A 27,995-nucleotide genomic window follows, 5' to 3' on the forward strand; every position below is an offset into this window, starting at 1 on the left:
TATAATATTATTAAAGACGTGCTTTTTTTTAAAATAAAATTTCAACAATAGTAATTATTAGGCAATTATTCAGCAAACAATAACTAAGTTGCAATATGAAATTAATTGTGCAGCTTTCACTGTGGGGTTGAGTTACCAACTAATGAGCATGAGAGAGAGAGAGAGAGAGAGAGAGAGAGAGAGAGAGAGAGAGAGAGAGAGAGAATGCACACAGTATTTACATCTACTGTGTTTACGGGAATACACGACTTGCATTTTGATATATTTCTGTGTTTATTTGGCCGTTTAGGCGCGCAACTGAAGACAAAGGCTACTATGCTTGTCCGTGTTGCGCTCGGAGCGCGCGCACATCATCCTGTCAGTACAATTCAGTTCTCTTTCATGACTTATCGCGATTTTAATATTTCTTGTCAATATAAAGCACATCTTGCTCTTTTCTTTCTCATTCATTCATGTTTTGTTATTAATAACTTTAAACAGAATGGTCAACTGAAATCTGTGTGGATTATCAAAAATACGATCTCTGTTGATGTGTCTTAATTTTTTTAGCGATCGTAAAGGGTGAGAGACCTTGCGAGCCACAAGATTTTTTTGCCAAAGAGCCAGGTGTGGCTCACGAGCCATAGGTTCCCAACCACTGGTGTACCACACGAATCAAATAGATTAAATTACATGACCATTTCACGAACTGCCGTGAGACTGGGCTGGTCTGACTGGGTGGGGGGCGTGGCATCACGATGGTGGCTCTCCATCGTGATATCGTCCATCGGCACAACCCTATTACCAAGCGGCCATCATGAGACATTCTCTGAAAGGTATAATGTGTGGCCCTTCACCCGTTGGCAATGGATGGCACCTCGAGGATGGTGAGCTAACAGTGACCTGGATGACAAGAAGTCCTGCCCCTGAAAGTGTGTTGCAGGCAGTCCACTAGCAAATGTGAGACTGGAAGATGTTCCTGTGTGTCTGCAAGACTGTCTTGTACTGACTTATGTCGGTGCCAAAATTGTGCAAATGTTTCACAGGAAACAGAGGAAAGACCCACATAAGATGATGGCTCTGATAGTGATAGGGATGATACCGATGAGTAAATATGTGCTGTTATAGAGGTCGACCGATAGTGGACTTTACCGATACCGATATTTAGGTTTGACCGCACATGCCGATAACCAATTATTCAACCGATATATATTTTTTTTTAAATGGATAAAACAAACATAACACTCCAAGTAAAACAGTGCTGAACTGAAATGTGCTAAATGACATACATATACTGTATAAATATGAATATATTAAAATGAGAAGTTCTACAGAATGAACTCTACAGAAAATAAATTTAAACATTAAAATATTACAGGTATTACAGGTAATATTACAAATGTGTGTTTCTTTAGCTATAATCTAGAAACATATGTATATTTCATAGGTAACACTTTGCAAGTCCATTTGTTAACAAGGATATATTTGCTAGCTTTCATGAACTATATGCATTATGCAATATACAATATACGTTTTTACTGTATGTATTAAGATTTGAGCAATACAACTGTACCTTTATCAGTCATGTTAGTTCATAGTACATTAAGGTAATAACAGATCAAATAAAAATTAAAACTCAATTTAAAATGTATTAGTACATTTTGAAATTAAACTAACAATGAATAATACTTCTACAACATTAACCTTAGTTAACGCACTTTTTTTATCTTATTGTGAAGTGTTACCATTTCATATAAATTCAAAGAGTCATGCTTAAAGATGGCCATTAAACTTACATAAATGTAGACCAATATTACATGTACAGTCTCTCACTTTAGAACACTTGATTATCTAATCAAAATAACTATGTATTGTAGTGATAAAAAAATAACTAAATCGAATGCGTTTCTGATTTGTTTCTGTTTCTGTCGGCTGCATGAACACACCAATGTTGAGAAAACAATTACGTCACTAGCTTTAAATATTAAACTTCGCCGGCTAATGAATGCATAAAACTGACCAGCTGGATATAAGCTAATGCAAACAGATGGTAAAACTATCGGTGTGGATTTTTGATGATAACGATAGTTCCACCAATCAACTATCGGCACCGATATATCAGTATTATATTGTAGAATTGTCCATTTTTTGGCAGCATTCAAAATTAGCGGGACAGGGTAGCATTGAGTCATTTCAGCCAACTTGGACAGAAGTGTGCTTATTTTTTTTATCTGTCTGTGATTACACAGTACGTACTGAAAATGATGATGTATAAAACATCACAGCTTTGCTTAATTTATAATGTGTATGTTTAATTTAGCTTGGTGCCAATCCGTAAAGTTGAAGCATATTTTCTACAAATGTGCCATATTTCATGGTCTACATTCACACTTGAGTATATAATGCACCATAACCTGTCTCGCATGTTTAAGTACATGTATAAATGTCAGTTTGAGAGATATTTTGTGTTGCTAAAATGAATATAAATAAGAGTTACAAACAAAACCAGCAACATAAGATTTTTTGGGGGGGGGGGTTCAATTCATAATTATATACATTTATGGATCGTGACAAAAACTGCAGGATATTTTGCAGAGAACTTTTAACAAAGTCCATAGTGGTTTTGTCAATGCAAAAATTCATTTAAAAAGTAGTGCGCAGGTGTGGGAACGAACATCACTTTCCAGACACTTTTTCCAGATGGATGTTTACCGTTCAAAACACGCAGAGAGCATTAATCGATAATCAAATCTGTTGTTGATTACTTCCATTATCAATTATCATCGATTAGTTGTTGCAGCCCTAATTAAAATAAAAATCTATAATGCTGCAACATTATTATCGTCATTTTTACCTCAAAAACTTTCCTAAATATTACTACTAATCTCAAAACTTTATTCTTGTAAAATGCCTTCTGTGAGATTATTCTCAAAACATTACGACTTTATTCTCGACACCATTGACAGTTTCTTTATTGACTGTTGTTTACCATCAGAAAATGCTCACCTCAAAAACGCCAACCAGTCTTCCCAGCGTGCCCTTCACTCCTGCCTGTGGGAATGAACACATGTGGAGTGAAATGCTGAACTCTGGACATTCACAACAGGGTTATAATAACACTGCCATTTAAGACCTTTTTAAGACCTGAAAAAAATGTAAATAAATACTGTACAGGTGTGCAATACTGACAAAAAAATTATATCCCGATATTTTCAAAGATTTTGTTGATAACAATAATTCAATGATATTTTGCCATGTGTGTTTTTGTGCGGGTGCAGTGGCTGGTTTAGGCCTGTTGTTGACGGCTGACTCATGAAGACATTCATATTATTCATTTCTATGCGATGGTCTGTGCGATGGTCTGTGTTTTTTCATTATTTCATCTTTATTTAACCAGGTAGGTCAGATGAGGACAAGCTCTCATTTACAACTGCGACCTGGCCAAGACAAAGCAAAGCAGTGCGACAAAAGCAACAACACATAGTTACACAAGAGAAATAAAACCCTAGCCCTATTAAAGCGACACTATGTAACTTTTCAACCTTCCTAATATATTTCCAAGATCCTTGTGATGGTACATCAACTTACAATAGGTTGAATGACACGTCTGCCATAGCCTGACAGAGTCTGTATCGCTTTTACTGGCACTATGTAACTTCGGGGTTCGGGTAGTAACAAGAGCACAAAAAGAACTACAAAATTCGACTGCTTAACGGCATACGTCACTTCCCCCACCACTTCGTCAAATTTGGACGTGAGAGGCCAACCAGCGTTTGTTTTCGGCTTTCGTGCGTATGTTTTTGTCATGGGGGTTGTTTACACCTGGCCACTTCATGCATTTTCTCAGATCTGATAGCTATCCAATCGTGAAAAGTCCAGGTTTAAATGCCCTCCGAAACGCATTTGAGACGGATTTGAATCCGATCCCTCAAACCACTTCAGGAGATCTGAGACGCATTCCAGACGAAACTGGACAAGTGTAAATGCATATGGTTGTTGAAACCACATATGTAAATTGTACTCCTCCCAAAAATGCAAAAAAAAAAAAAAAAAAAAAAAAAACGTGTGAGAGCGTTGCATAGGCTATATGTTATATCCAGATATGACGACGCGCTGGAACACGCATCACCGCAGATGAGCAACTGCATCAAGCCAACGTGCAAACTATCGCAAATCAAAGTGAAAGTAAGTCGCAGACGCTTAACACACAATCTTCATCATTAAAAGTAAAGAAACGAAATGATCTTACCAGGGCTGTTACTGCTCTCTCTTATTACGGTCTTTGATTTTGAAATTTTAGCTGATGATCTATAAAATGCAGCTCATATCTCATAAAAAAAAAAAAAATGAATAAATATCTCGGTGACGTGCACTCCATTAAATCTGCATATAGCGCGAGAATTGAAGATCGAATTTAAATCCGTTTCGCAAAAATACAGTTATGTGACCAGGTGTAAATGGAATCGTTTTGATAAATCAGATAGCTATGCCTCACGAATTAGTTTGCCAGCTGAACTCAGGTGTTGTGAGGTGTATTTATCACGTAGTCCTGAGGGATATCAGACGACGCTGTTGACGTTGATTCCTGCGATTATCATGAGAACAGCTTTCAATATCTCACATAATTATCATAAATAAGCCTAACGTAGAGGTTGTAAATAGTGTAAACGAGCACAATTTGCAAACTATTATGATAAATTGCAATAATCATGTCTAATGACATCATAACAGCCAATGTTATGAAATAATGCGACGTACATTTGACTTAATTGATGTTATCTGGCATTTTGTAATGTTTACATTCCAATAAAAACAACACAAATTAAATTATACAGTAGGCCTAGACTATAGACTATTTACTTGTGATTTAGCTGCAATCATGTAAAAACGTTATAATATAATATATTTACGACAGTGCAAGTTTTCCACAGCGACTCTAGGGGTCGCTGTTTGACAAAAACACAATTTCTACTTAGTGTGGCTTTAAACCCTAGCCCTATTAAACCCTTGCCCTATTAAACCCTATTAAACATAATAACCCTCTTAAACAAATGTACAGTCAATAACACAAAAGAAAATCTATATAAACGTAAATGTAGTGCAAAATGCAGTAAGGTCAGGAAGATAGGACAATAAATAGGCCATAGTGGCGAATCAAATTTCAGATTAGAATAAACACTGGAATGATGGAATATGCAAATGATGATTTGCAAATAGAGATACTGGAGTGCAAAATAAGTGGAAGCAAAAAAATAAATAAGTCGGGAGATGGTTAATGCGAGTCTGGAAGTTGAGTTTAGACACACCTAGGTATTAGTAGGTGTCCACGTATTCTGAGTCAGACCCATCGAGAGTAGTGATGATATGTATTGTTTGATGTATGCATCACCTTTTATGTCAAATTCTAACATTCAAACTAAATTATATTAAGTAATAACACCGTATAGGGCCGTTACCAATCACATGAAATCATTATCAACAAAACCCATATTTGCAGTGCAGAAGTAGTGACATCAGTGCAGCATCAGAAGTGGCATTGATATATTTACACTGCATTTACAGTCTGCATAAATTCAATTCAATATTTAAATATGAAATGATTTCTAATTGTTAATTAAAAGGCACTTTAAACATGAAACTGCCAGTAGGTGGCGGCACTGAAGTCAGGGAGTCATTCATTCAGCCGATTCGTTCACACGCCTGATTCATTCAGGAACGAAGCAAGTTTAATGGATCATTGAATCATTAATTAAACTGATTCGTTCAAAACACGGACTCAGTCAGTAAAAAATAATAATAATAATAATTTCTGTCTGTTGCTCGGAGACTCGGTTCTGCTGTGGTTTCATTTTGAAAGCTTTGTTGGCGAAATAAATGAAGAACAATATTGTGTCTAAAATGTAACTCACAATGTTAAACTTATTGTTAATTTCACTGTTGTATAAGATAAATATCGCATTTGCAATTTTGCATTTGAAAACGGCACTCTTGTGCGTGTAATATTGTATAACTACATCATATGATATAAGACAAAAACGCCTGTGTATCTTGAATTTTGGGGGCATATATATATATATATATATATATATATATATATATATATATATTAGGGGTGTAACGATACGCGTATTCGTATCGAACCGTTCGGTACGAGGCTTTCGGTTCGGTTTTCGGTACGCATTACGTTGGACCATTTTTTCTGCCGACCAAAATTTCGTTATTTCAAATGAAGGCGCGTCGCGGGTGGCAAGCGCGCTCATAGAGGCTGGCGCGACCACAACATCAATTGGCAAATGTAAGGAACGAAACTGAGCTACTCTTATTGTGTTTGTGTGGACCGTTTATCAGTTTTGACCTGTGAAGCGGGACTCGCGAGCCTGATCAAACAACACCACACAGCGCTAAGAGATCCAGACCAGTAAAGAAAGCATTTGAATTTCAAATGCTTTTTGAATTCGCCACTGAAGTAATAACATCGCTGCGAGATCTAGTGAGAAACATGCACATTTCTCTGTTATTAATGGATCAAACAGCGCTGACGTGGAAACCAGGAAGAAACATCGTGCCATGAATGAACTGGCCGGTCCACAGCACAGATCAGCAACATTCACCGTGGAATGGATTTGCTGTAGTAACACTAACTGCAAAGTATGGAAGTTTGTCAGGAATAGTGGGATATAATGCTTTCAAGTAACATTACGTCGGTTTTATTTTGACATTATGAATACAATTGCTGCCCTCAAATGTTAATCTGAACTAAAATAAACCTTTGTTTATAACTAGCATACTACTACAATATTACATTTCATTTTGTCCAAGGAGCTGTTTTGTTTTATATGCTCATAAGAAGAGTCAAGTATAGCTCCATTATTGCTCAGTAAAAAAAGCAAAAAAAAAAAAAAAAATTAAAAATCATACTTTATGGTGTTATGGCCGGTTCAGATTACACGTTTTTAGCCCGATTTTGCCACGATCCGTTTGACTTAGAGTGTCGTGGCAATTCGTATACGACAACGGGCGTCGGGACGCAAGATTCGATCGTTTCATCTCGTATAGTGTGTCATAGCGGGTGACAGCCTACGTTGCGTCTGCGATGCTTCACGACACCACGACAAAAAGACTAGCATGTTTAATTTTTTTCTCGGTCCTCCACGACGGGTTCTATCACGTGTGACATTGACCAATAGGAGCACAGACGCATTTCCATACACATCTTTCAAAAATGCCGAAACGAAATAGAGACGATGGTGTTGCTAAGTGGAATTATGAAATGGCGGAAAGGTTCGTGGAGCTGTGGCAACAGTACTCCTGCCTGTATGTTTCATCGAGAGAGTACCATGACAGAATTAAAAAAGAAAAATGCTGGCGAAAAATAGCAGAAGTACTTCAGCAACCCGGTGAGTAACTGACTGGAATTATCATTAAGCTAACTAATCATTCATTAAATTGTACTTCGCTATAGAGAAACTTGTTTGTGTGAGTGTGATTATGTATGTGTGTTACGAGTGAGAATGCGTGAGTGTGTGTGAATGAGCGAGCGAGCGAGAGTGTGAGTGAGCAAGCGAGAGTTTGTGTAAATGAGCGAGCGAGCGAGAGTGTGTGGGAAATGAATGAGTGAGCGAGTGTGTGTGAATGAGCGAGCGAGCGAGAGAGTGTGTGTGAATGAGTGAGTTTGTGTGTGTATTATGTGAGTGAGTTTTAAGTGTGTGTGTGTGTCCATACTGTCCTCTTCGTGCAATCCAGGAACGTGTCCATTGTCGGGTTTTCTTTTTGTATCTTTTTCTGAACACAAGACAGCCAATAGGAAAATCGCCGCTTCATCCATTGTTTACGTTCGTTTCCGGAAGTCAGGCGCTACTAGTTTCGCCTTCACGCGCGTCTTCAAAGACGACACGCGATGACTGGTCTGGAAGAAACGTGTAGTCTGACATTGTTCTTTTCCACGACACGACACGATTTTAGGAGTCAAAATCGTGTAATCTGACACAGTGACTATCGCATAAGACAAAAAAAACGTGTAATCTGAACCGGCCATTAGTTTCATAAAAAAAATAAAAAAAAATGTATTCAAGGAAATTTCTCTGGCATTTATTTATTTTTGCTGTAGCCTATGGACAACGTACCGTACCGAACCGTGACACAAGTGTATCGTATTGAACCGAACCGTGAATTTTGTGAACCGTTACACCCCTAATATATATATAAAACTGCATACATCACACAGTGAACACGTGAGTGACAAACTCGATCGTTCACACATCGTTAAAACATATAAAACAAATAATTACGCTATCATCATAGGCGATATATCTCGCACACCCAAACGCACAAACAATGAACTTACAATTGAACTCACATTTACCCATTTTCTTCACCTTCTCTCTCCCTTTCGCGTGCAGGAGACAGACGTGATACACTGTCGTAAATGCCGTGAATTGTCACGTGAAAAAGCAAATCCACAAATAAATAATAATAAAAATAATATGTATGCTAATTAGATCGTTTTAATTTGGTAAAGGATTTAGATATGTCTAAGTCATAGTGTCGTCTATAAGATCTCTCATAAGTAAAAATAAGACTTTAAAAAATCAAATTTAATAAATTTTAAGGCTTTTTAAGGATCCGCGGGAACCCAGGATAACATCATGTAGCATTTTACAGATCACGAAACATCTTACTTAAGCAAAAGACAGTTCTCAGAAGTAAAACGTAAAAAATATTTACAAAGTTGATGTCTTTGGTGAAAAGAGAGCTCTTAATTCATCTAAATCACAGTACCATATTAAAATATTTAACAAAAACAAAACAGATTTAGCCCTATATGTTCTGCCCTGTAGCAAACAAAAGAGCTTGTCAGGTAAACATACGGTTGTGTGTGTGTGTGTGTGTGTGTGTGTGTGTGTGTGTGTGTGGCTCTGACCAGCAACCCTCACATGTGGAACAATCCCTATTATTCGCCTAAGCATGGAAAAGTGTGAACTGCATGACTAATGATGCAGATGTAAGAGTCAGGAAAACTGTAAAAAAGGAATAGAGCATTAAAACGTTAATACTTACAGTAACGTTCACTTAGCAAACATGAGTTAATGCACTGGGCATCAGGAAGCAATACTTTTACAGCATTTATTCATCTTTTTTTGTATCTAATTAACTTCCATTGTATAAATAAGCATTATGCATAATGAACAAACATGCATTACACATTACACAATTTTGTACAACCTGGCTTTTAAAGTCATTTAGTGCGACCCTTGAACTGATTCTCCTTTATTTCACATCCATTATCGCAGTAATAAGCAGAAGTAAGTGTTTTAAAGAAGGAAAGCCCACCTCTTCACACACCTCCCTGACAGCAGCGACACCGGGCTCCTCCTCCGGCTCCATCCCTCCTCCGGGAACGATCCAGCGGTCAGGATGACTACTGCTGCTCACCAACAGCACCTGACACACACACACACACACACACACACACACACACACACACACACACACACACACACACTCATGAGACATGCGGATCAATGATCTGATCATCACCACAACCTTATCACTCCCTCCTCCTCCTATCCTGGTCAAGATGCAACTATTCATAACCCTATTTACTTCTAACATAAGCTGTGTTTCAGAGTCTCAGTGCTTGAGTCTAGGCTAACAACATCACTGATACAGTGATACGCGACATAGTGAGGGTGAATCATGGAGAAAGGCTACGGATATGTAAATTAATACAACTGATAGTGACAACTGACAACAAGCAGTGTGCTTGAACTCTGGAATATTTTAGCATGGCAAATAAACATTATGTAACACTAAATGTTTCATATTCAGTTATATTGAATACTACTACTAGAGCCACTTTTGAGATTGTTACTACTCTGGTTTCCTGGTATTATCCAACATGGTAAAATGGCTGTGGTCATCATTATATACACTGCTATGGCAGTACTATGGTACAGTGAAGGTCTAAGATATGAATAAAATCCATTGTACTGATAATAATCATGCACCAGTGTATGGTGTTTCAAGATATGCATGAGATTAACCACATGCAGAATGTCCAAAAGATCAGGTTAAACCCAAAGAAAGACTTTATCGAAAACAAAACAGATAAGAGCAGATATCGTTCTGTGGTCGTACAATACACACATCCATCATACACACACGTACACAACTAACACCTACACACTGCTAAATGTATACGCTGGTTATGTTTAGAGTTAATGTATGTGTTGAAGTAAGAATAAAGAAGCAGTGATTGCTGGCGTGCGTCACCTCCTCCTCGCGCTCGCTCCTGAAGCACAGGCAGGCCGCGCGCTTTTTATAGCCGTCTCTGTCATACGTGCGCGTCTGGTTGGACTTGAGCTTTATCATCGCGCTGAACTGATGAAAGTCCTTAACTCCTGTCAGCTCTGCGCCTCTCAATGCAGTCCCGCAGCCACAAACCCCTCTAAAGGCCCTCTGCTAGCATGAATATTCCCTCCGTCGCTTCATTTTGTGAGTCTTGTGAGCTGGTGTCGTCGCACAGACGCCATTACTCTGAGCTCTGCGTAAACTGCGTAGCTCAAGCAAAACCCCAAAGCGCGTTTCCTGTTTGTGAATATGAGGTTGCGCAGTAGAGGTGGAACTGGTTCAGTGCGCACTGACGTTTACGTGTTGTTTAAAATACACACTACCGCACACTACCGTAATGTCACGGTTATTTTCTATAATATTTTATTATTTTTTATTAATTTTTTTATTGTTATTGTATAAATGTGCCAGGAATATAATATATTAATAACTTGACAGCTCAACTGAAACCTTTGTGAAATCCCTAAAATAAAGAGCCAGGGGGGCGGCCCGCGCTTTTCAGCCAATCAGAAAACGCACTTTGCTTATGGGCGTTTGGAATAGCTGACATTCGATTGGCTGGCATGTCTTTGGTAGGCGTGGTTTTTAAGCTATTACGTCAAGGTTTCATAAGTTGGAAATGTTGTTGTAAATATATTATAAAAAATCCAATAATAATGCACAAATGCAAATAGAGCGGTGCTACAGCTTAAACATTATTTCTCCAATCCTTAAACCTGCAAATAAAATAATTACAAAAGAATATCAGTTATAGAATAGCAATTTTTATAGCATTGGTTTCACCTCTATTAACCTTTATGACATGATATGACATGTTGCAGTAGTTACTACATACTAAGTATGATATAATTAATTTATTTTACTGTCTATGGATTTAATGCAGTGGCGACATCTGCTGATCAATATCGTGCATTGCATAATTCATAACTCCTCCCTCCTCCCTCCATCGTTTCCCTTTCATCGCAGGACTTGCTTTCCGTAAACACTGCCAGTGGGGGTTTAATGTCAGACAAACCCATGACTTGTGTTATAATAGCTGGATTTGGAGTCGTCTTATAGTTAAGTAACACTCACTCTGCTCTTTTGACTGAATCAGGTGTGTTTACTTTAATGCCTCGATGGTGAAGTTTGACTGGTCATGATGTTTTCACGTGAGTCAGCAGCAGACACCAGTGTTATGATTATTACCGCTCATAACCATCGCGACATTGATGATATCAGTGCCGGTCACTGTAATAACGCATCCACCGTTATGTAAACAAACGGGAGCAGATAATGGCAGTGAATGCGTAGTTTTTCCGCTAAGTCATGTGCGACATAAACGCTTTGTCATTGCAAAATGTGTATTAAAGCAGTTTTCTGCTGGACGCTTTGTGTTAAATCCAAATGCCACACTTCCCAAATAGAGAGAAGTCGTGCGTTATGCAGATTGTGTGATTGTTATGCAGATATTAAAAGTATGTTGACATGTCAACGGCTCTATTGTGCAGATACAGAGCTTTAGAAAGGCTGTTTGGACTATTCACCCTTCACACATGCTACTTTGATATAGCCTATACTACATTATTATACCATGATACGTTAAAGAATACCTCAGAAACACAGCATAATAACAATACAACATTAATGCTCTTTAAATGCTCAAAACTCGTATTACTGCAATGGTGTATTATACTTACATATGGATGTAGTGCCTTTATGTGCATGCTGATTTAAATAGCAATAATAATAAATAAAAAAACGATGTTTTGCTGTATTACAGTAATGAGAAAAATTAAGATAGAACAAAAATCTTCAAGGAAATTAGAAGGGAAAACCATATAAAACATTCAGACTTCATTGGCACAGTGGGGACAAATATGGATCTAAATCAGAATATTGTATCTCAAAATATCGCTAAATAAACTTTTTCCCTTTCGATGTTGGATTGAACGTGTTGTAAATGGGAATGTTTATAGGCCTGATTAAAGAAACTTTATAATATGACTGATCTAGCTAGTAGATAAAGTGCAAACAAGTTTGAATTAACATGATGAACCCCCTTTTGCTGTTTCCCAGCATTCCTGGGCCATGAATAAGTGTATTCTCCTGTGTTTCGCAGTGGTTCGCGGGGCGGAGAGAGCATGTGGGAGTCACATGCGTGCAGAAGACGAGCAGTGAAGGCCTCAGTATGAACAGCACCACTCCTCCTCCTCCTCCTCCTCCTCCTCCTCCTCCTCACGATGTGGCCGTCGGCTACGTGCTCGTGCCCTTCTTCCTCATCACTGTGATCGGGGTCCTGGCAGCAGTGGTGGGTGCCGTACACACACACACACACACACACATCTGCACGCAGGCTTTGCTTTGCTTCTTCTGGGTGTTTCTCACTTGTGTGGGGGAAGAAGGTGAAGGCGCATGATCATTTGATTGAGCAGATCATCCCGAGAGACAAAAGGCCTTTATTCTGTTATGAATGCGCGCGCAGACGTTTGTCAGTTGCGTCTCTGACATTATTACAGACGTTATTCAGTGTGCTTTCCAGGCATTGTTTCAAGGAAATAATAATGTACCTTTTTGTTTCATAGGTGATGTACATAAGGAGGAAACGGAGGTAAGGGAACACACTCCAGCACTCTTTGAAAGGCATTAGAAGATTGGAATAATTACGATTGGAATAATCAAAAATAAGTCGTTTCTGCTCATCAAGGCTGCATTTATTTAATCAAAAATACAGTTAAAAACAGTAAAATTGTGAAATATTATTACATTTTAAAATAGCTATTTTCGTTTTGAATAGTCAAGTCACCATTATTTATATAGCGCTTTTTACAATACAGAGATAAGTTTGTTTCCAGAAGAAAATAGCGTCACAGTCCAGCTTAAGGAAGTTCAGTGATGGTTCATTTCTGTTGTAATAAAGTTATTAATTTACTTCATTTATACATATAGCGACACAAACCGTGATGTCATCATCCAGTTCAGTTCTCATATGATAATCTCAATGCAGGCAGATCAATATTATTGTTGAATATTAAAGTAAATGTCCCCAACCAAGCAATATGTTGTAAAGCTTATGTTGCAAAGTATATGTTTAATATGTTGTAAAATATAATTTATTCCTGTCATTTAAAGCTGTTTTTTTTAGCTTTATTACTTCAGTCTTCAGTGTCACATGATCCTTCAGAAATGACTCTTTTTTTATTTTACAACAATACAATATCAGGAGAAAGAGAAAAAGACAACAAGAAAACAAACAAGAAAAAAGCAAAACACATGCTGCCAATCACTCAGAAATACAGAAATAAATACCTAAAATATAAAGGCATGCCTTAAATTAATTCTACTGTATCTAAATTCAACATATGTAAAAAAATTATATATAATGTACTTCAATTTCTAATAAAAAAAAAATACATACAATGATTGATACATCTATACACGTGTGTGCAACGACTCACTCCATTAACGTTTAAGCGTAATGTTTGCAGTGGACTAGTGAAGTGTATTCTCTTAGTTAGGATGTTGATATATCAACTGTTCAAGTGTCAAGGAAGTTTCGTTCATAGTGTTTCTGCTTTATTCGGATATAATATTTCATACCGTATTGTCCCTCATAACCGGTAGAATAACAAGCCTATAAACAAGCTCAATTATTACTAGTTTCACATGACACAGAAGAAAGGGGAAAAGTTTTGTGTAGGCTTTCACAATACTTCCTCATCTTGCTCATCTTCGATGGACATTATATCACGCAATTCTGACTTTATATCACGCAATTCTGACTTTATATCACGCAATTCTGACTTTATATCACGCAATTCTGACTTTATATCACGCAATTCTGACTTTATATCACGCAATTCTGACTTTATTTCACACAATTCTGACTTTATATCACGCAATTCTTAAAAAATAAAGTCAAAATTGCGAGATGTAAACTCGCAATTGTGAGATAAAAAGGTTGCAATTATCTTTTAAAATGTTTTATTCTGTGGTGGAAAGAAGCTTCCATACAAAGTAATATAATTTTTTTTATTTTTTTTTATGTAAACGACTCGTGCTCTTTCTTTCTACGGGTAGCCTTTTTTCCCCCCCTTTGCCATGTGATCTAATCCTACATTTAACCAGTGATTAATATTTAATAATTGTATCGGTTTCCATTTCCAATATTGAAGAATAGCTTTCTTGGCAAATAGTTGAGCAATATAAACTAATTTGGCGTAATGTGGTGCAGCATCAGTCTCTGCATGTGCTCTTAATAAGCACATTATCCATAAGGGGAGAACGGGAGAACGGTATTTTAATCTTAAGAACAATGTACAATTTCTCTGTGAACTCCGAGCAAACACTTTGAACGGAGGAGCAATGCCATGAACAATGGAGGTCTGTGTCTGGGCTAATGAGGGTACATTGGACACCAATGGGTAAATTAGAAAAAAAAAAATTTGTGTAATTATGTATTCTATGCATGGTCTTATATTGAATAAGTTGTAAATAGAATTATTAATCAAAGAAAACCTATTTTTACAAAGTCCACAGGTTGGGGTCAGGGTATAAAGATTCATCTGAATCCCAGTTATCAGTGGGTTGAGGGAACAAGTTGTCTTATAATTATTTATATATTGTTTTCTGAATACAATAATCTTTATATATTTAGAAATCAATCTAATATGCTGGTTTGCTGCTCAGTTATTTTTGGTGCTCAAATATAATTAATGGTTCTTATGTTTATCGATGTTGAAAAACGTTTTTTTCTGCTTAATTTTTTTTTTATGGAAACAGTGATGCATTCTTTGATGAATAGAAAGTTCAAAAGAACAGACCTTGTTTAACATTTTACATATTTACCGGCAGTTTTGATGAATTGAAGGCCTCCTTGCTGACTGTTTTAAACATGACTTACTCCACACCGTTGAGGGTGAGCAAAAACCATAGCAAAAACCGTGAGCAAAAACCATAGACTGTAAAAAATATGGACAAAGCGTCTGTGACGTCACCCATACACTTCTGAAGAACGGTTTTGAGGCCGTTTATGGGGGGTATGGGCGGCGCCATATTTCAATACAAATGTTCAGAAAGGATAACTTACAGGTATGATGTGTTATGTCAGATCATGGCCGAGACGTCAAATTTCAGGAATTCCACTCGGCGCAGCCTATGCTCGTTGTCAGCTGTCAATCAAGCTGTCAATCGCGCCCTTATTTGTCATACATTTTATATCTAAATACGATCTAAACTAACGAGTTAGAAAAAAATTCACCCCCCTCACAGTTGTCAGGCACTCGGAACCTATCGAAAAATACAATAAAAGTCCATGGGACCAACCTGTAAAAACATGAATTTATGCTGTGAAAACGGACATTTTAACATGGGGGTGTATGGACTTTTGCTCCCTTTTGGGACCTGCCCCTATTGGATTTTCGATGTATTGCAGTTTTTCGCACTTCCGGGTAGGCTTCATTTTTCAGATTAGAATGTTGCCGCTTGGCAAAAACACACCGTTTTGTGTCTGTCCCTTTAAATGCAAATGAGCTGCTGCTTCCAGCACAGAGGGTGGAGCTTCAACAGCTTGTGTCCTTTTACCTCACACACATGCACTGAAAATTATACCCGTGTGTTTATAAAATTAAACACACCGATAGTGTATCACAGTTTCCACAAACATATGTGTTCAACATTGATAATAATAAGAAATGTTTTTGAGCATCAATCCTCATATTATAATGATTTCTGAAGGATCATGTGACACTGAATACTGGAGTAATGATGCTGAAAATACAGAATACTTTGCATCACTAGAACCACGTTTTGTAGTGATATTGCACAATATTACTGTTTTTTCATGGTATAAATGCAACCTTGATGAGCCTTTTTCTCAAAAATGTTAAAAAAAAAAACAGAATTTTTTCAACCTTTTGACCGCTAGTGTAGTTCACTCAAAACTTCATAAACCCAAATGTTTTTCTTCTGTGAAACACAACAGTAGATGTTAGGCTGAACGCCTGAGCCTCTGTTTTCAGCAGAAGGCGCTGAAGGAAGTAACACTGGGTCAGAATGAGCGTTTGTTTGCTGCTTGTGTGTCTGATGCACGTTTAGGATTGATCGACTGCGGCACCAGCTGCTTCCGGTCTACACCTATGACCCGACCGAAGAGCTGAACGAGGCCGAACAGGAAATTCTGTGGAAAGAGGAAGACACAAAGGTAATCCATCCTGTTATGAAATGAAAAACACTGATGTCTAATGCTGACTCTTATTGAGATTACTGAAAGCAAATGGCAACATATACCAATATTAATACTTTGCTTTTATTCAGCAAAGATACAATAATTGATTAAAAGTGACAGTAAAGACATTTATAATGTTATAAAAGATTTCCATTTAAAATAAATGCTGTTCTTTTGAACGTTCTATTCATCAAGAATCATGAGAAAAAAAATCACAATTTCCACCAAAAAATATGAATCAGCACGACTGTTTTCAACATTCATAATAATCAGAAATGTTTCCTAAGCAATAAATCAGCATATTCGTATGATTTCTGAAGGATCTCATCATTGGCTAAATTCAGTTATCAGCTTTTTTAATGCTTATTAATGACAGAGGCTATTTTAACTTGCATCAGAAATGTTTTTCTCTTCATGTGCGATGCAAGAAATCACAGGGAAAGCGGTACGAGCCTCGACTCATTCGTGCAGCCAGATCTTTAAATATCACGACCCGCACCTGCTCACTTTTATAACTGCATAAACTCGATCGCTTTATGATCCAAGCTTAAACAAGAAGCCCAAACACACTTATAATAAGTGGACATGGCAACACTGCTAGAGTCGCTGTGTGAAGCAGCCTTTACGAGCATAAGCAGAACAAGACGCTTTAGTTAAAATTGCTTTTGTCGTTGTAATATTTCTTTGGTCGGAATAGCGGAGTCCAAACATGAATGTTGCTATGGTTACAACGGTGTCAATCATCTCAGTTTTGGGATTTCGGGACTCCTGCATTTAAATGCACTCGTCACTCCTGCAACTTTACAGTGTGAACTGGAGTAATGATGCTGAAAATTCAGCTTTGATCACAGGAATAAATTTAATTTAAAAATATATTCACATAGACAAATTGTAGTGTTTTTATTTTATTTTTAATTAAATAAGTGAGCATAAGAGACTTCTTTGAAAAGCATACAAAAATCTTTCCGACCCCAAACTTTTGCACAGTAGTGGAACTGGTACCAGTGTGATAAAGTGAATTAAATGTTAAATGCATCTGAGATTGTGCTCAAGTTTTCAAACAATAAACTGTCGGATTGCAGCGACCGAATAATGAATACTTGCCTTGATGCACTGCAGAATTAGTCTTTACAAAAACTGGTATCCATGTGGTCAACTACAGGTAGGGATTGGTATTGTTAAAGGGGTGGTTGATTATGATTTCACTTTTCTAACTTTAGTTAGTGTGTAATGTTGCTGTTTGAGCATAAACAACATCTGCAAAGTTACAACGCTCAAAGTTCAAAGCAAAGGGAGATATTTGCTTTTAAAGAAATCGCTTTTTAATACAGTATATCTTCAGTTTAAACCAACCGCATGCTGTCCACTCAAGTGGACATCTGAAGATCTCTTTGAAAAATTTGTAAAAAAATAAAATAAAAATCAATTCTTGTTTTTCATGCCCTAAGAGCAATAAAAACACATAGGAAAAAAATCCTGACTGAGGGTATCATAATTCATGCATGAAAGGGTTAAAGACTACAGCAAACGGCTGGTAGAGACTACACCACATTCCTCCCGGGTTAGTGACATCACTAACACTAACATTTACATAAACCCCGCCCCCAGACACGATGATTATCAAGACAAAATATGCTAATCAATGACTAGAAGATAACTACATATAAACTACATAAATTCATCAACTAACCATCCAGAAATGTCCTGTTGCTTCTACATGTTGTCACTTCTTCTTGAGTCTCTCCATCTTTGTCTGACTCCGGTTTGAACAGAAAAGGCTAAAAGTGTTTGAAATTTTCAGTGCATGTCTGTGTGAGGTAAAAGGACACAAGCTGTTGAAGCTCCGCCCCCTGTGCCGGGAGCAGCAGCTCATTTGCATTTAAAGGGACAGACACAGAACAGTGCGTTTTTGCTCACCCTCAAAAATTTACAATTTTAACATGCTATATAAAAATATCTGTGGGGTATTTTGAGCTAAAACTTCACATACACACTCTGGGGACATCAGAGACTTATTTTACATCTTGTGAAAAGAGCATTATACCACCCCTTTAAGGTTTTAATGGCAATACTACTCTTACCGATACTGTGCTTATCGATCCGGTACTTTAATGGTTTTCTTATCGGTTCTTTTTCTTTTTCTTATGTTTATTTTTATTTTTATATATAAATAAATAAAAGTAAAGAAACAAATTAAGAACATAATTAAAGGAGAACTCCGGTCAATTTTAACAATGAGCTAATTTTTTTTGTAAATTTGGAGTGCTGTCAGTACAGAGAACAACGACAAAAATCGGTGTTGCCTACACCGTGTTATCCTCTTTTTAAAATTTGCACCCTGTTGACTTCAATGGGGCACGTTTTAAACCTGATTTTAGCCTCTTAACATCCTTGATGTGTCATTACAAGTGCCCAGCCATTGTGAGTGATTCCTTCAGAGTGAACACGGTGAATCTGACTGCAGTAGATGTGAAAGATATGAATAAAAGTGATGTTAATTCAGCCAGCGCACATACCTGTATTTACTTCCTGTTTTCGGTCGAGGTCCACAGTAGTCGATTGTTGAGTCTCCACTGTTACTTAGTTACCTATGATCACGCGCGTGAACTCGACAATCGACTACTGTGGACTTTGACCGAAAACAGGAAGTAAATACAGGTTAACATTGCTTTATATTCTGAAATGTAAAATAAATATCCATGCAAATCTATTTGTAAATGCACCAGTGTACAGGCATTTTTTGTGTTTTATATACATACGATAAGATACAGTAAGAACAAAGAAACAAAGTACAAAAACAAATGGTCAAATAAATACTATAAATATACAATAAAGCAAAGATATAAATGAAATACAGTGCTTTAATTTCAGAAAGGTCTACTAACATATGACCTATATAAGACATCTAATAAAGTAATCAAATGTAAAATAACACTGCATAGTTTTCACTATATAAATTGATATATTAATGTTTATTTAAGCAGCTAAAGTTATTCATTCAAGAGCTGTGAGTAACTCTCTCTTTGCCTGTTGTTGTTTGATTGACATTAATGGCGGATCATCAGCAGGTTTAAGTCTGCAGATCAAATAATAATACACATCATATTTTCTCCCAACTATTTTTGCTCATTTAAGACGTAAACTGTGTTTAAGTGAATACTCTAATTTTGACACATTTGTGTGTGTATTTTGATCGTTAAGACATCTAAAATATACTAAAATATAATGTGTTTGTCTAGGTGCGGTCCGTTTCGGAGCACAGAAACCCGCCTTGAAGTTGGAAACAGCGTGTTTTGCGCGGATTATTGCACTTTTTATTTATTTAGCAACAGTAGAGACTGCATTTTACAACAATCACAGATTCTAATTCTGTCGTAAAGTTTTGGGTTTTATGGAGAAATGACTATGAAAAATGAATGAAAGGGAAGGAAGTTAGAACGCGGCTAGTTTTTAATAATTTAATATCACATATGTATATCACGTATAACAGGTTGCAAGATAACGTCTATATAGCAATAATAAATAGTACTTGTATTTTATTTCTCTAGTACCGACATTTTCTTCGGTACTAATACTAAGACCTACTTTGATAGTTTAGCCCCGGTCCCGGTTTAATAGCAGGTTTCGGTACTCATCTCTAACTACAGGGGTTGGACAATGAAACTGAAACACTGGCTAATATAGTGTTGGGGGTTTCACGCCTATATGCGCGGCCTGACCAATCTTCAATGATTTTACATTCCATCAGTAAGAGCAGAGTGTGAAGGCTGAATTACCAGAGCAGAAGTGAACATTAAATATTGCAATCCACACAACATGATGGGAGACGTGGCACATATCACAGTTCAAAAGAGGACAAATTGTTGGCGCGCGTCTCGCTGTTTCATCTGTGATCAGGACAGCATTAGTGTAAATGTGTTAATAATGTTGGCATAGTGAACCACATCCAACATGAGTAACTGTCGACACAAGAGGAAGCTGTCTGAAGGGGTTTCCAGGTACTAACCCGGATTGTATCCAAAAAAAACATAACTCACTGCAGAATTAAATGCGCACCTCGACCAAAACTGTTCGTCAGGTTCTCCACCAAGTCAATATTCATGGTCGGGCTGCTATAGCCAAACCTTTGGTCACTCGTGTCAATGCCAAATGTTGGTTTCATTGGTGCCAACAGTGCAAATCTTGGGCTGTGGACAATGTGAAACATGTATTGTTCTCTGATGAGTCCATCTGTCTTTCCCACATCCATGTGAGTTACGGTGTGTAGAAGAACCAAAGAGGCTGAACACCCGGACTGTTTCTGTCCAGCGTGAAGCACGGGCGGATCAGTGATGGTTCGAGATGTAATATCATGGCATTCCCGACTGAGCTTGATGGACACGTCACTGCCAAGCACTACCGAACCGTTCTGGAGGACCATGTGCACCTAATGGTTCAATCGTTGTGCCCTGAAGGGGGAGTCGTGTATCAGCATGATAATTCACCAATACACACAGCAAGACTGGTGACAGAATGTTTTGATGAACATGAAAGTGAAGTTGAGCATCTCCCATAGACCGCACAGTCACCAGATCTATATATTATCAGCCACATATACCCCTTTTCCACCAAGGCAGAGCTGGTGCTGGTTCGGAGCCAGAGCCTAGTTTCAAATCGGTTCTTTGTTTTTCCACCGCCAAAGCACCAGCTCCAAACCAGTAAAACTGGTTCTTAAGTAGCACCAAATCATTGCAGGGTCTAGAACGGAGCCAAGAAAGAACCGCTTGCGTCAGAGGCTGGGGGCGGGGTTACTGTGGCCAACAAGACTGAAGAGAAACTTGTGACCGCCATTTTTAAATAGCAGCTAGTCGAGCTAATAGCAGCTCGATTATAATATCCGTCTATGTAAGTTACGGCGAGCTGCACGAACGCGTTGGATTCGCCGTGTTTGGATGCCGATTTATTTTCGCAAACCCATGAGCATCCATAGTAACGCAACGTCTATTATTGTTGATGCCTTGTTCGAGATGCATCGGAGCAGCGTGGACCGATCAGAGCTGCGGGAGTGTTTGGAGATCATACGACTCCTTGTGCTTTTTGATCGCTTTCGCAGTGCTTTGATTTCATGTGCTGATCGTTCTGCGAGAAGCCGATGCATCTCGAACAAGTCTGGTGTGTTTGTGTTTGGCGCTGCCGCACTAGCGTTGCTGGGCAACATGATACGTATGCAGTGACGTAAGATATAGCTCTGTTGTGGCTCTCTGGCCGGTGGAAACGCAAACCGGTTCGTCAGTCGAACCAACTCCGAACTGGCAATAGCTCTAGCTCTGAACCAGCACCCGGTTCTTGTTGGTGGAAAAGGAGTATTTGGGGTATTTTGGAGGAGCGAGTCAGTAAATGTTTTCCTCCACCAGCATCACATAGTGATTTCACCACTGTTCTGGAAGAGGAACGGCTAAAATCCCTCTGACCGCTGTGAAGGACTTATATCTGTCATTCCCAAGATGAACTGATGCTGCATGGGCTTTAAAAGGAGGCCCTACATCATACTGATACATTATTGTGGTCTAAAACCAGGTGTTTCAGTTTCATCATCCAACCCTTGTACATACAAAATACCACACAGTGTTTGCTTTGGACAGCTATTAAAGGGGTCATGAACTACATTGTTTTATAATGTTTCCTGTGGTGTACTTATAATGTTAGTATGATTTTTACATAGAAAAAATAATTATTTAGAAATAAAAAGCATTTTCCTACCCTGATTTTAGCCCTCTGATTTGAACGCTCTGTTTGAGGGGGCGTGTTGTTGTGATTGGCTGTGAGACTTCAGTGTAAACGCCCACTGCTGTGATTGGCTGTAAGACTTCAGTGTAAACGCCCACTGCTGTGATTGGCTGTGATACTTCAGTGTAAACACCCACTGCTGTGATTGGCTGTGAGACTTCAGTGTAAACGCCCACTGTTGTGATTGGCTGTAAGACTTCAGTGTAAACGCCCACTGATTTGATTGGCTGTAAGACTTCAGTGTAAACGCCCACTGCTGTGATTGGCTAACATCTTTGTGTATGAAATAGCTAAGTATTAAATGTGGAAAACTCTTGAAAACTTTTAGCTTGTTTTTACTATTAAGCTCTCAAGGTTGACTAATCGTGTGAAGTGTTGCTAATAGCATTACATTTTGATTGTGGCATGGAAGGTTGCAGTGATGATGAATCACAGACATGTTAAGCGCATGAATGCAGTGATCTCGTCATTGCAACTCGATTTCTGCACTCTAACGAATGCTTTCATCATATCTAACTGTGATAAAATTGATAAAATGGACTTTATAGTGGGAGTTTTGGCGAGAGTCACTGATAAACTCGCTCTCTTTGATTGACAGCTCCAGCGATTGTAAAGGGAGCGTTCTTTGACCGCTTTCTGTATATAATTTAATCACAGTTTAAATAAGATTATTTTCATCCCACTATAAGAAAACAATGTGAAGTTGACCGTTAAGTCACTCACTGGTTTGATTTACTGGCACATTGACAAAGAACCTCTGACTGTACATGAATCATTACATATCCAAAATCACTGGTCACAGATCAGGCATTAGAAATAACACGGTTACTTCCATATCATTAAAGTCCTTTTGCATAGCCTGCACCGAAATCGTGACTGATTTACCAAATAATCCACAGTGAAATGTACCGAATACAAATAAATAATGCTCAACTAAGACATTCACATTGTTGGAAATAAATAACCACACTCTTTGCTTTAGGATCCTTTGGAAGGTAGTGTTATTTTTAGTCCATTGATCCAATGATCGCTCTTCTCTCGTCGTCATCTACGCACGCCAGTGGAAGGGGCCAAAGTTGAGATGAGGAAGTAGGTGTTGATCTTCTTCGGTCTTTCTCCTATCTAGTAGATTCCAGGATGAGTCCTTCTCTGGGCTTGGTTACAATAAAAGCTGTTTTTGGACTAACAAGGACGTTTTCAGTTCTGAAACCTACAGGATATTCTTATAGTATGATGACCTCATATATGCCAAAAGCTCAAGGAAAAATGTATATCTCAGTTCATGAACCCTTTAAGTAAAAATGGGAATATGTCTAATAAGTGACTCCTGTAAAGAAAGCTCCTGTAAACATTTACACTGACAACCACTTCTTTTTTTTCCCATGTGAACAGCACACATTTATGAACCACATGACATATTTGGAATTCAATTAAAAATGTAGTATTAAATAAATGTATCTGATATCTGGTGATTTGAGCTTAATCACAACACCCCTCTGTTCAGATTCTCCTCTTAATTCAAGATTTTTCATCTTTGTTGCATAACAGACATCTTCAGTAAAGTTTCTGAATCCATGAGAATTCCTACAATAAGATACATGAACGAAAGCATAACGGGACGGGAAACCATTTCACCCTCTGATTCTGTCCTTTAATTTGAGCGAATATAAGAAAACATCGCCATGCCTGGACGGGGGGAATTAATCGCCGTTATAGGGGATGAAGACACATGTTCTAGTTTCCTCCTCGGAGGGATTGGAGGGCTCGATAACAACCGAAAACCCAATTTCTTGGTGGTGGAAAAGGACTCTAGCATCACAGAGATAGAGGAGACCTTCAAGAGTTTCCTTGGCAAGGCATCATCAACCAGTTCATTAAGACCCGTGGAGTCACAGTCTGGCCTGGGCAGATGCAAGAGTAAACCTGGTTTACTTCTGGTTCTCATCCATCTTGTTGAAGCAAGATTATTTAATGATGTGTTGTTAATGTGAAATCCACTTTGATGCACTTCAAAATGATGAGGACCCGGGCTGGAATTAATACAATAAAACCGATGCCTATGTTACTGTTCATATCACTGTGTATAAAGTGATGAGGAAGATGAAATTCAGATCTAGTAATGGACGTTTCGTTTCTGACACACTCTGTAAGCCTTCGACCAATCACAACAGACTGGGCCATCTGAACAATCAGAGAAGAGTAAGACAAATCATAACGGACTGGGTTATCTGACCAATCAGAGCAGAGTAGACCAATCACAACAAACTGGGCCATCTGACCAATCAGAGAAGAGTAGACAAATCATAACAGACTGGGTCATCTGACCAATCAGAGCAGAGTAGACCAATCACAACAGACGGGGTCATCTGACCAATAAGAGCAGAGTAGACCAATCACAACAGACTGGGGAGAATGGTGTTTTGTCATTCTCGAAGTTTGAAGGAAGTTCTCGAAGGAAATTGTTTGTCACTGCTCCTAATCATAAATGTTTAAATTATATACAGTATTGTTTATAATATATGTAAGAAAGAAAGACATGCATTATTTTACCCACTGTGTAACAGACACTATATATTGCAAGAAATTAAGTTAAAGAATTTCTTATAAATGCTGTCCTTTCAATATTTAAACTCTGGAATGACTCTGGAATGTCTTCTGGAATGACTCTGGAATGACTCTGGAATGTCTCTTGACTGCAGAACCACCGTTCTATAATTGACCGCTTACAAATCTGTCTCACATTACTTTGTGTTAACTGGACATTTTTAGATCATGTATATCTGTAACTGTACTACAGTGGGCTATAAACGCACGTTTTGTCATTGTGTTGGTTGACACGTTGAGCTGTACACAGTGTGATGTCATTAAAATGTTAACTTACATCTTCAGAACTGTGAATTGCAGTTTATTAAAAGTAATGAAGTCTGACACTCAAAAAGTAAATAAATAAGATACATGAACGTAAGAGTGATTAAATATCACATTTAATTAAGTATTTAATTAGTTAATTTTAGAAATGTTGACTAACGTATTTTTGCACCTGCATTGCAAATGACAGTGTTTTACAGCAAGAGAAAGCAACAGAAAACCAATCTACTCTGCTCTGATTGGTCAGATGGCCCAATCTGTTGTGATTGGTCGAAGGCTTACAGAGTGTGTCAGAAACTAAATGGCCATTACCAGATCTGAATTTCACCTTCCTCATCACTTTATACACAGTGATATGAACAGTAACATAGGCATTGGTTTTATTGAGTAAGACTGGAGTTACTGACGACTCGTTTCAGGCAGTTCAGAATCGCTTCTTTCCTTTGGGAGACAATATCTCCATTTGTCTGCACTTTGATTTTTGAAACATTGCAGACATTTACATTCACAAACAGCTATAAACAAACTACATGACAGCTAATATCTGAAAAAGCATAATAGGTCACTTTAAGAAAAAGGAATATCAAATGTTGAGTGGATTTACACATATTCCCAAATACTTACAGCCACCTGGTCTCATGATGTAATGTTCCGGTGTAATAAACCCTTTAATCCCAGTCAATGTAATAAGCCACATTAAAATATAAGAAGCTTTCCTCTTTTGTGTTTGCAGGTGGTCCAGGGCTGGATGAGGACCTATCAGCAGCGCAGACCCTTGCTTTCAAAGAATCCTGATGCATGAAAATAAAGGTTTGCCACAAAAACTACTTCACATTTTGGTGATTCTACACACAATCTCTTAATCTGGTCAATGATTAGTCACTTCATATGTTGTCTCATCATCGTTCTGTATTGCAGATTCACAAGATGGACAATTTTTGAGCAATAAGCTACTGTTTTTTTCACGGCAGTTTGAAGCGATGAGCCTAGAAGAGCTTCAGTGAAATGAGAAATGACTCAAGCGTTGGGATCATACTTGTTCACCTCAGGTCTCCTCTTGCAAATATAGTCCATTTAAAGTGCAGCTTTTGCTGTCTGAATAAGAAGGACGTTCATTTGCCACTGTTTATTTATTTTAATTTGATGTATTTTGCTGATATTCTGTGCTATTAAATCCTCCTGAGAGCTGTTTATTTTACTGAGTACGCATGAATGTGATTGCTCGCTGTGAGTGAACCAAGACCCAACTAGGTCTTCTCCAATTTTTTATTCTCCGAGCAACTTGTTTAAAGCATGTTGCCACCATTTGTTTCCTTACGCTGGATGCACTCATGCTCTGGGAAATCCACATGCATTATATTTGAGCTTAGCAGAATGAGAGAGTGCTAAATTAAGTAAGCATCGTCTTCATTTACTCAACTTCATGTTGTTCCATCTTTTTCTTTCTTCTGTGGACTACAAGAGAAGATATTTTGAAGAATGATGGAGTACAGACAACATTGGACTCCTATAAATGTCATTGTATAGACCAGGGTTTCTCAAACTCGGTCCTGGAGGGCCACTGTCCTGCACAGTTTAGCTCCAAACCTGATCAAACACACCTAGCTGTGAGTTTCTAGTGATCCTGAACATAGATATCATATAATAAAGGCTAGATGTCTCGTCCGCGCTGCTGGCCAATGGAGGTCGACGTCCGCACACGGCGGCCATCTTGCCACAGGGAGCTCGTTTACTCGTAACATTGTGTAAATGGTGAATGTTCTTTTAAAAAAAACATAACTTGCTCAATTTTCTACCGATTTTCAAACGGTTTGGTTTGTTATAAACGTCAGAGATGTAGTTATGACACTGCATACGAATAATTAAGAAAATCTGCAATTTCAACATGTTCCAGCATTCAGATTTATAGCCACGTTAATAACGTTTGTAAGAAACCAAACCATTTGTAAATCCGTCAAGATTTCAGTGAGATAAGAGGATTTGTGTTCGTGCTGATCACTCACCTTACTTCAGACACCACAGAGTTTGCCAGAAAGCTTCCCTGTGACAAGATGGCCGCCGGTGTGATGCTGTTCGAGACTCCGCCTTAAGACATCTAGCCTTATATGGATATCTATGATCCTGACGACATTGATTAGCTTGCTCAGGTGTGTTTGATCAGGGTTGGAGCTAAACAGGGTTGCTCTGTGCAGGACAAAAAAATTATGTTAACAATGGGACATTTTCTCAAAACGCCTTTAGTATATGTCATAATTCTACACGACCATTCTTGTAACATGGGCGAAAGGAGTGAAGTCTCTTGCAGAATGGGTTAAAATGAAGTAAAAGCATGTTTTTTCAACCAACAAACACACAGTAATTGCTAATGCTAGTCAGAAGCAGAAGTCGTTCTCATTCTAGAGAGCATTTTATTGGACAGAAATGTGAGTGCATCAATATTTTTTGGCCTGTTTTGATGGGAAATCTACACAATTGCATAACTTATCAAACATATATTTTCTGATGGGTTATTTTGTATAGAGATGACCTCAAAGCTAACGGATATGTAATCACAAATTGAGTTTGTATGCATTCTTCTTTTGACTGTGTGTGCAGTCAGAAATACTCATTGTTAAATGTGAGGTTTTGTGCAATGTGACTCAAAAAAGTGTGCGAGTGAATCTGGCTAGGGCTTTTTATTTATGTATTTATTCTTTTCATTTTGAAGTTCCACTGAAATTAACTGATGTTATCGAGGAGTTTATTGTGAAAGCTTGTTTCAGCCATGGAATAAAAAAATAAGACAGGTAATTGTGACTTTTTATCTCACAATTTTCCTTCTCTCAAT

At 37.9% G+C, this 27,995-nt stretch overlaps 2 protein-coding genes across 4 annotated transcripts in view; one reads left to right on the plus strand and one right to left on the minus strand.

The window, feature by feature from the left end:
* nudt3a (nudix (nucleoside diphosphate linked moiety X)-type motif 3a) overlaps nt 1-10,545 on the minus strand; it is a 28,743-nt gene extending 18,198 nt beyond the window's left edge. The window contains exons 1-3 of one of the 2 annotated variants that reach the window (XM_082145302.1): nt 10,252-10,545; nt 9,310-9,420; nt 2,986-3,030 (exon numbers count right to left, since the gene is read on the minus strand). In XM_082145302.1, the coding sequence (XP_082001428.1) occupies nt 2,986-3,030; nt 9,310-9,420; nt 10,252-10,350 (255 nt within the window). In that variant the 5' untranslated portion in view covers nt 10,351-10,545. The remainder of the gene's footprint in view (nt 1-2,985; nt 3,031-9,309; nt 9,421-10,251) is intronic. The other variant, XM_082145303.1, reaches the window with a different exon arrangement.
* Nucleotides 10,546-11,269: 724 nt separating this feature from the next.
* On the plus strand, nt 11,270-27,958 carry smim29 (small integral membrane protein 29). Of its 2 annotated transcripts, none has more exons than XM_082145310.1 (6): nt 11,270-11,387; nt 12,431-12,619; nt 12,894-12,919; nt 16,405-16,510; nt 25,902-25,978; nt 26,087-27,958. In XM_082145310.1, exons 2-5 carry the CDS (start codon nt 12,500-12,502, stop codon nt 25,968-25,970), a joined length of 321 nt encoding a protein of 106 aa, XP_082001436.1. In that variant the 5' UTR covers nt 11,270-11,387; nt 12,431-12,499; the 3' UTR covers nt 25,971-25,978; nt 26,087-27,958. The 2 variants fall into 2 exon arrangements, with proteins under 2 accessions (XP_082001436.1, XP_082001435.1); XM_082145309.1 differs by having other exon boundaries at nt 11,273-11,480.
* The last annotated feature ends 37 nt before the right edge of the window (nt 27,959-27,995 follow it).

This window comes from Leuciscus leuciscus (assembly GCF_965113295.1).
Source record: "Leuciscus leuciscus genome assembly, chromosome: 18".
Taxonomy (NCBI): domain Eukaryota; kingdom Metazoa; phylum Chordata; class Actinopteri; order Cypriniformes; family Leuciscidae; genus Leuciscus; species Leuciscus leuciscus.

Bases quoted from the DNA above. Each gene is read 5' to 3' on its own strand.
- smim29 (XM_082145310.1), top strand. From the start codon at position 12,500: ATGAACAGCACCACTCCTCCTCCTCCTCCTCCTCCTCCTCCTCCTCCT. The intron at 12,620-12,893 runs GTGGGTGCCGTA...TTTGTTTCATAG, and splicing joins TCGGGGTCCTGGCAGCAGTG to GTGATGTACATAAGGAGGAA. The intron at 12,920-16,404 runs GTAAGGGAACAC...ATGCACGTTTAG, and splicing joins TACATAAGGAGGAAACGGAG to GATTGATCGACTGCGGCACC.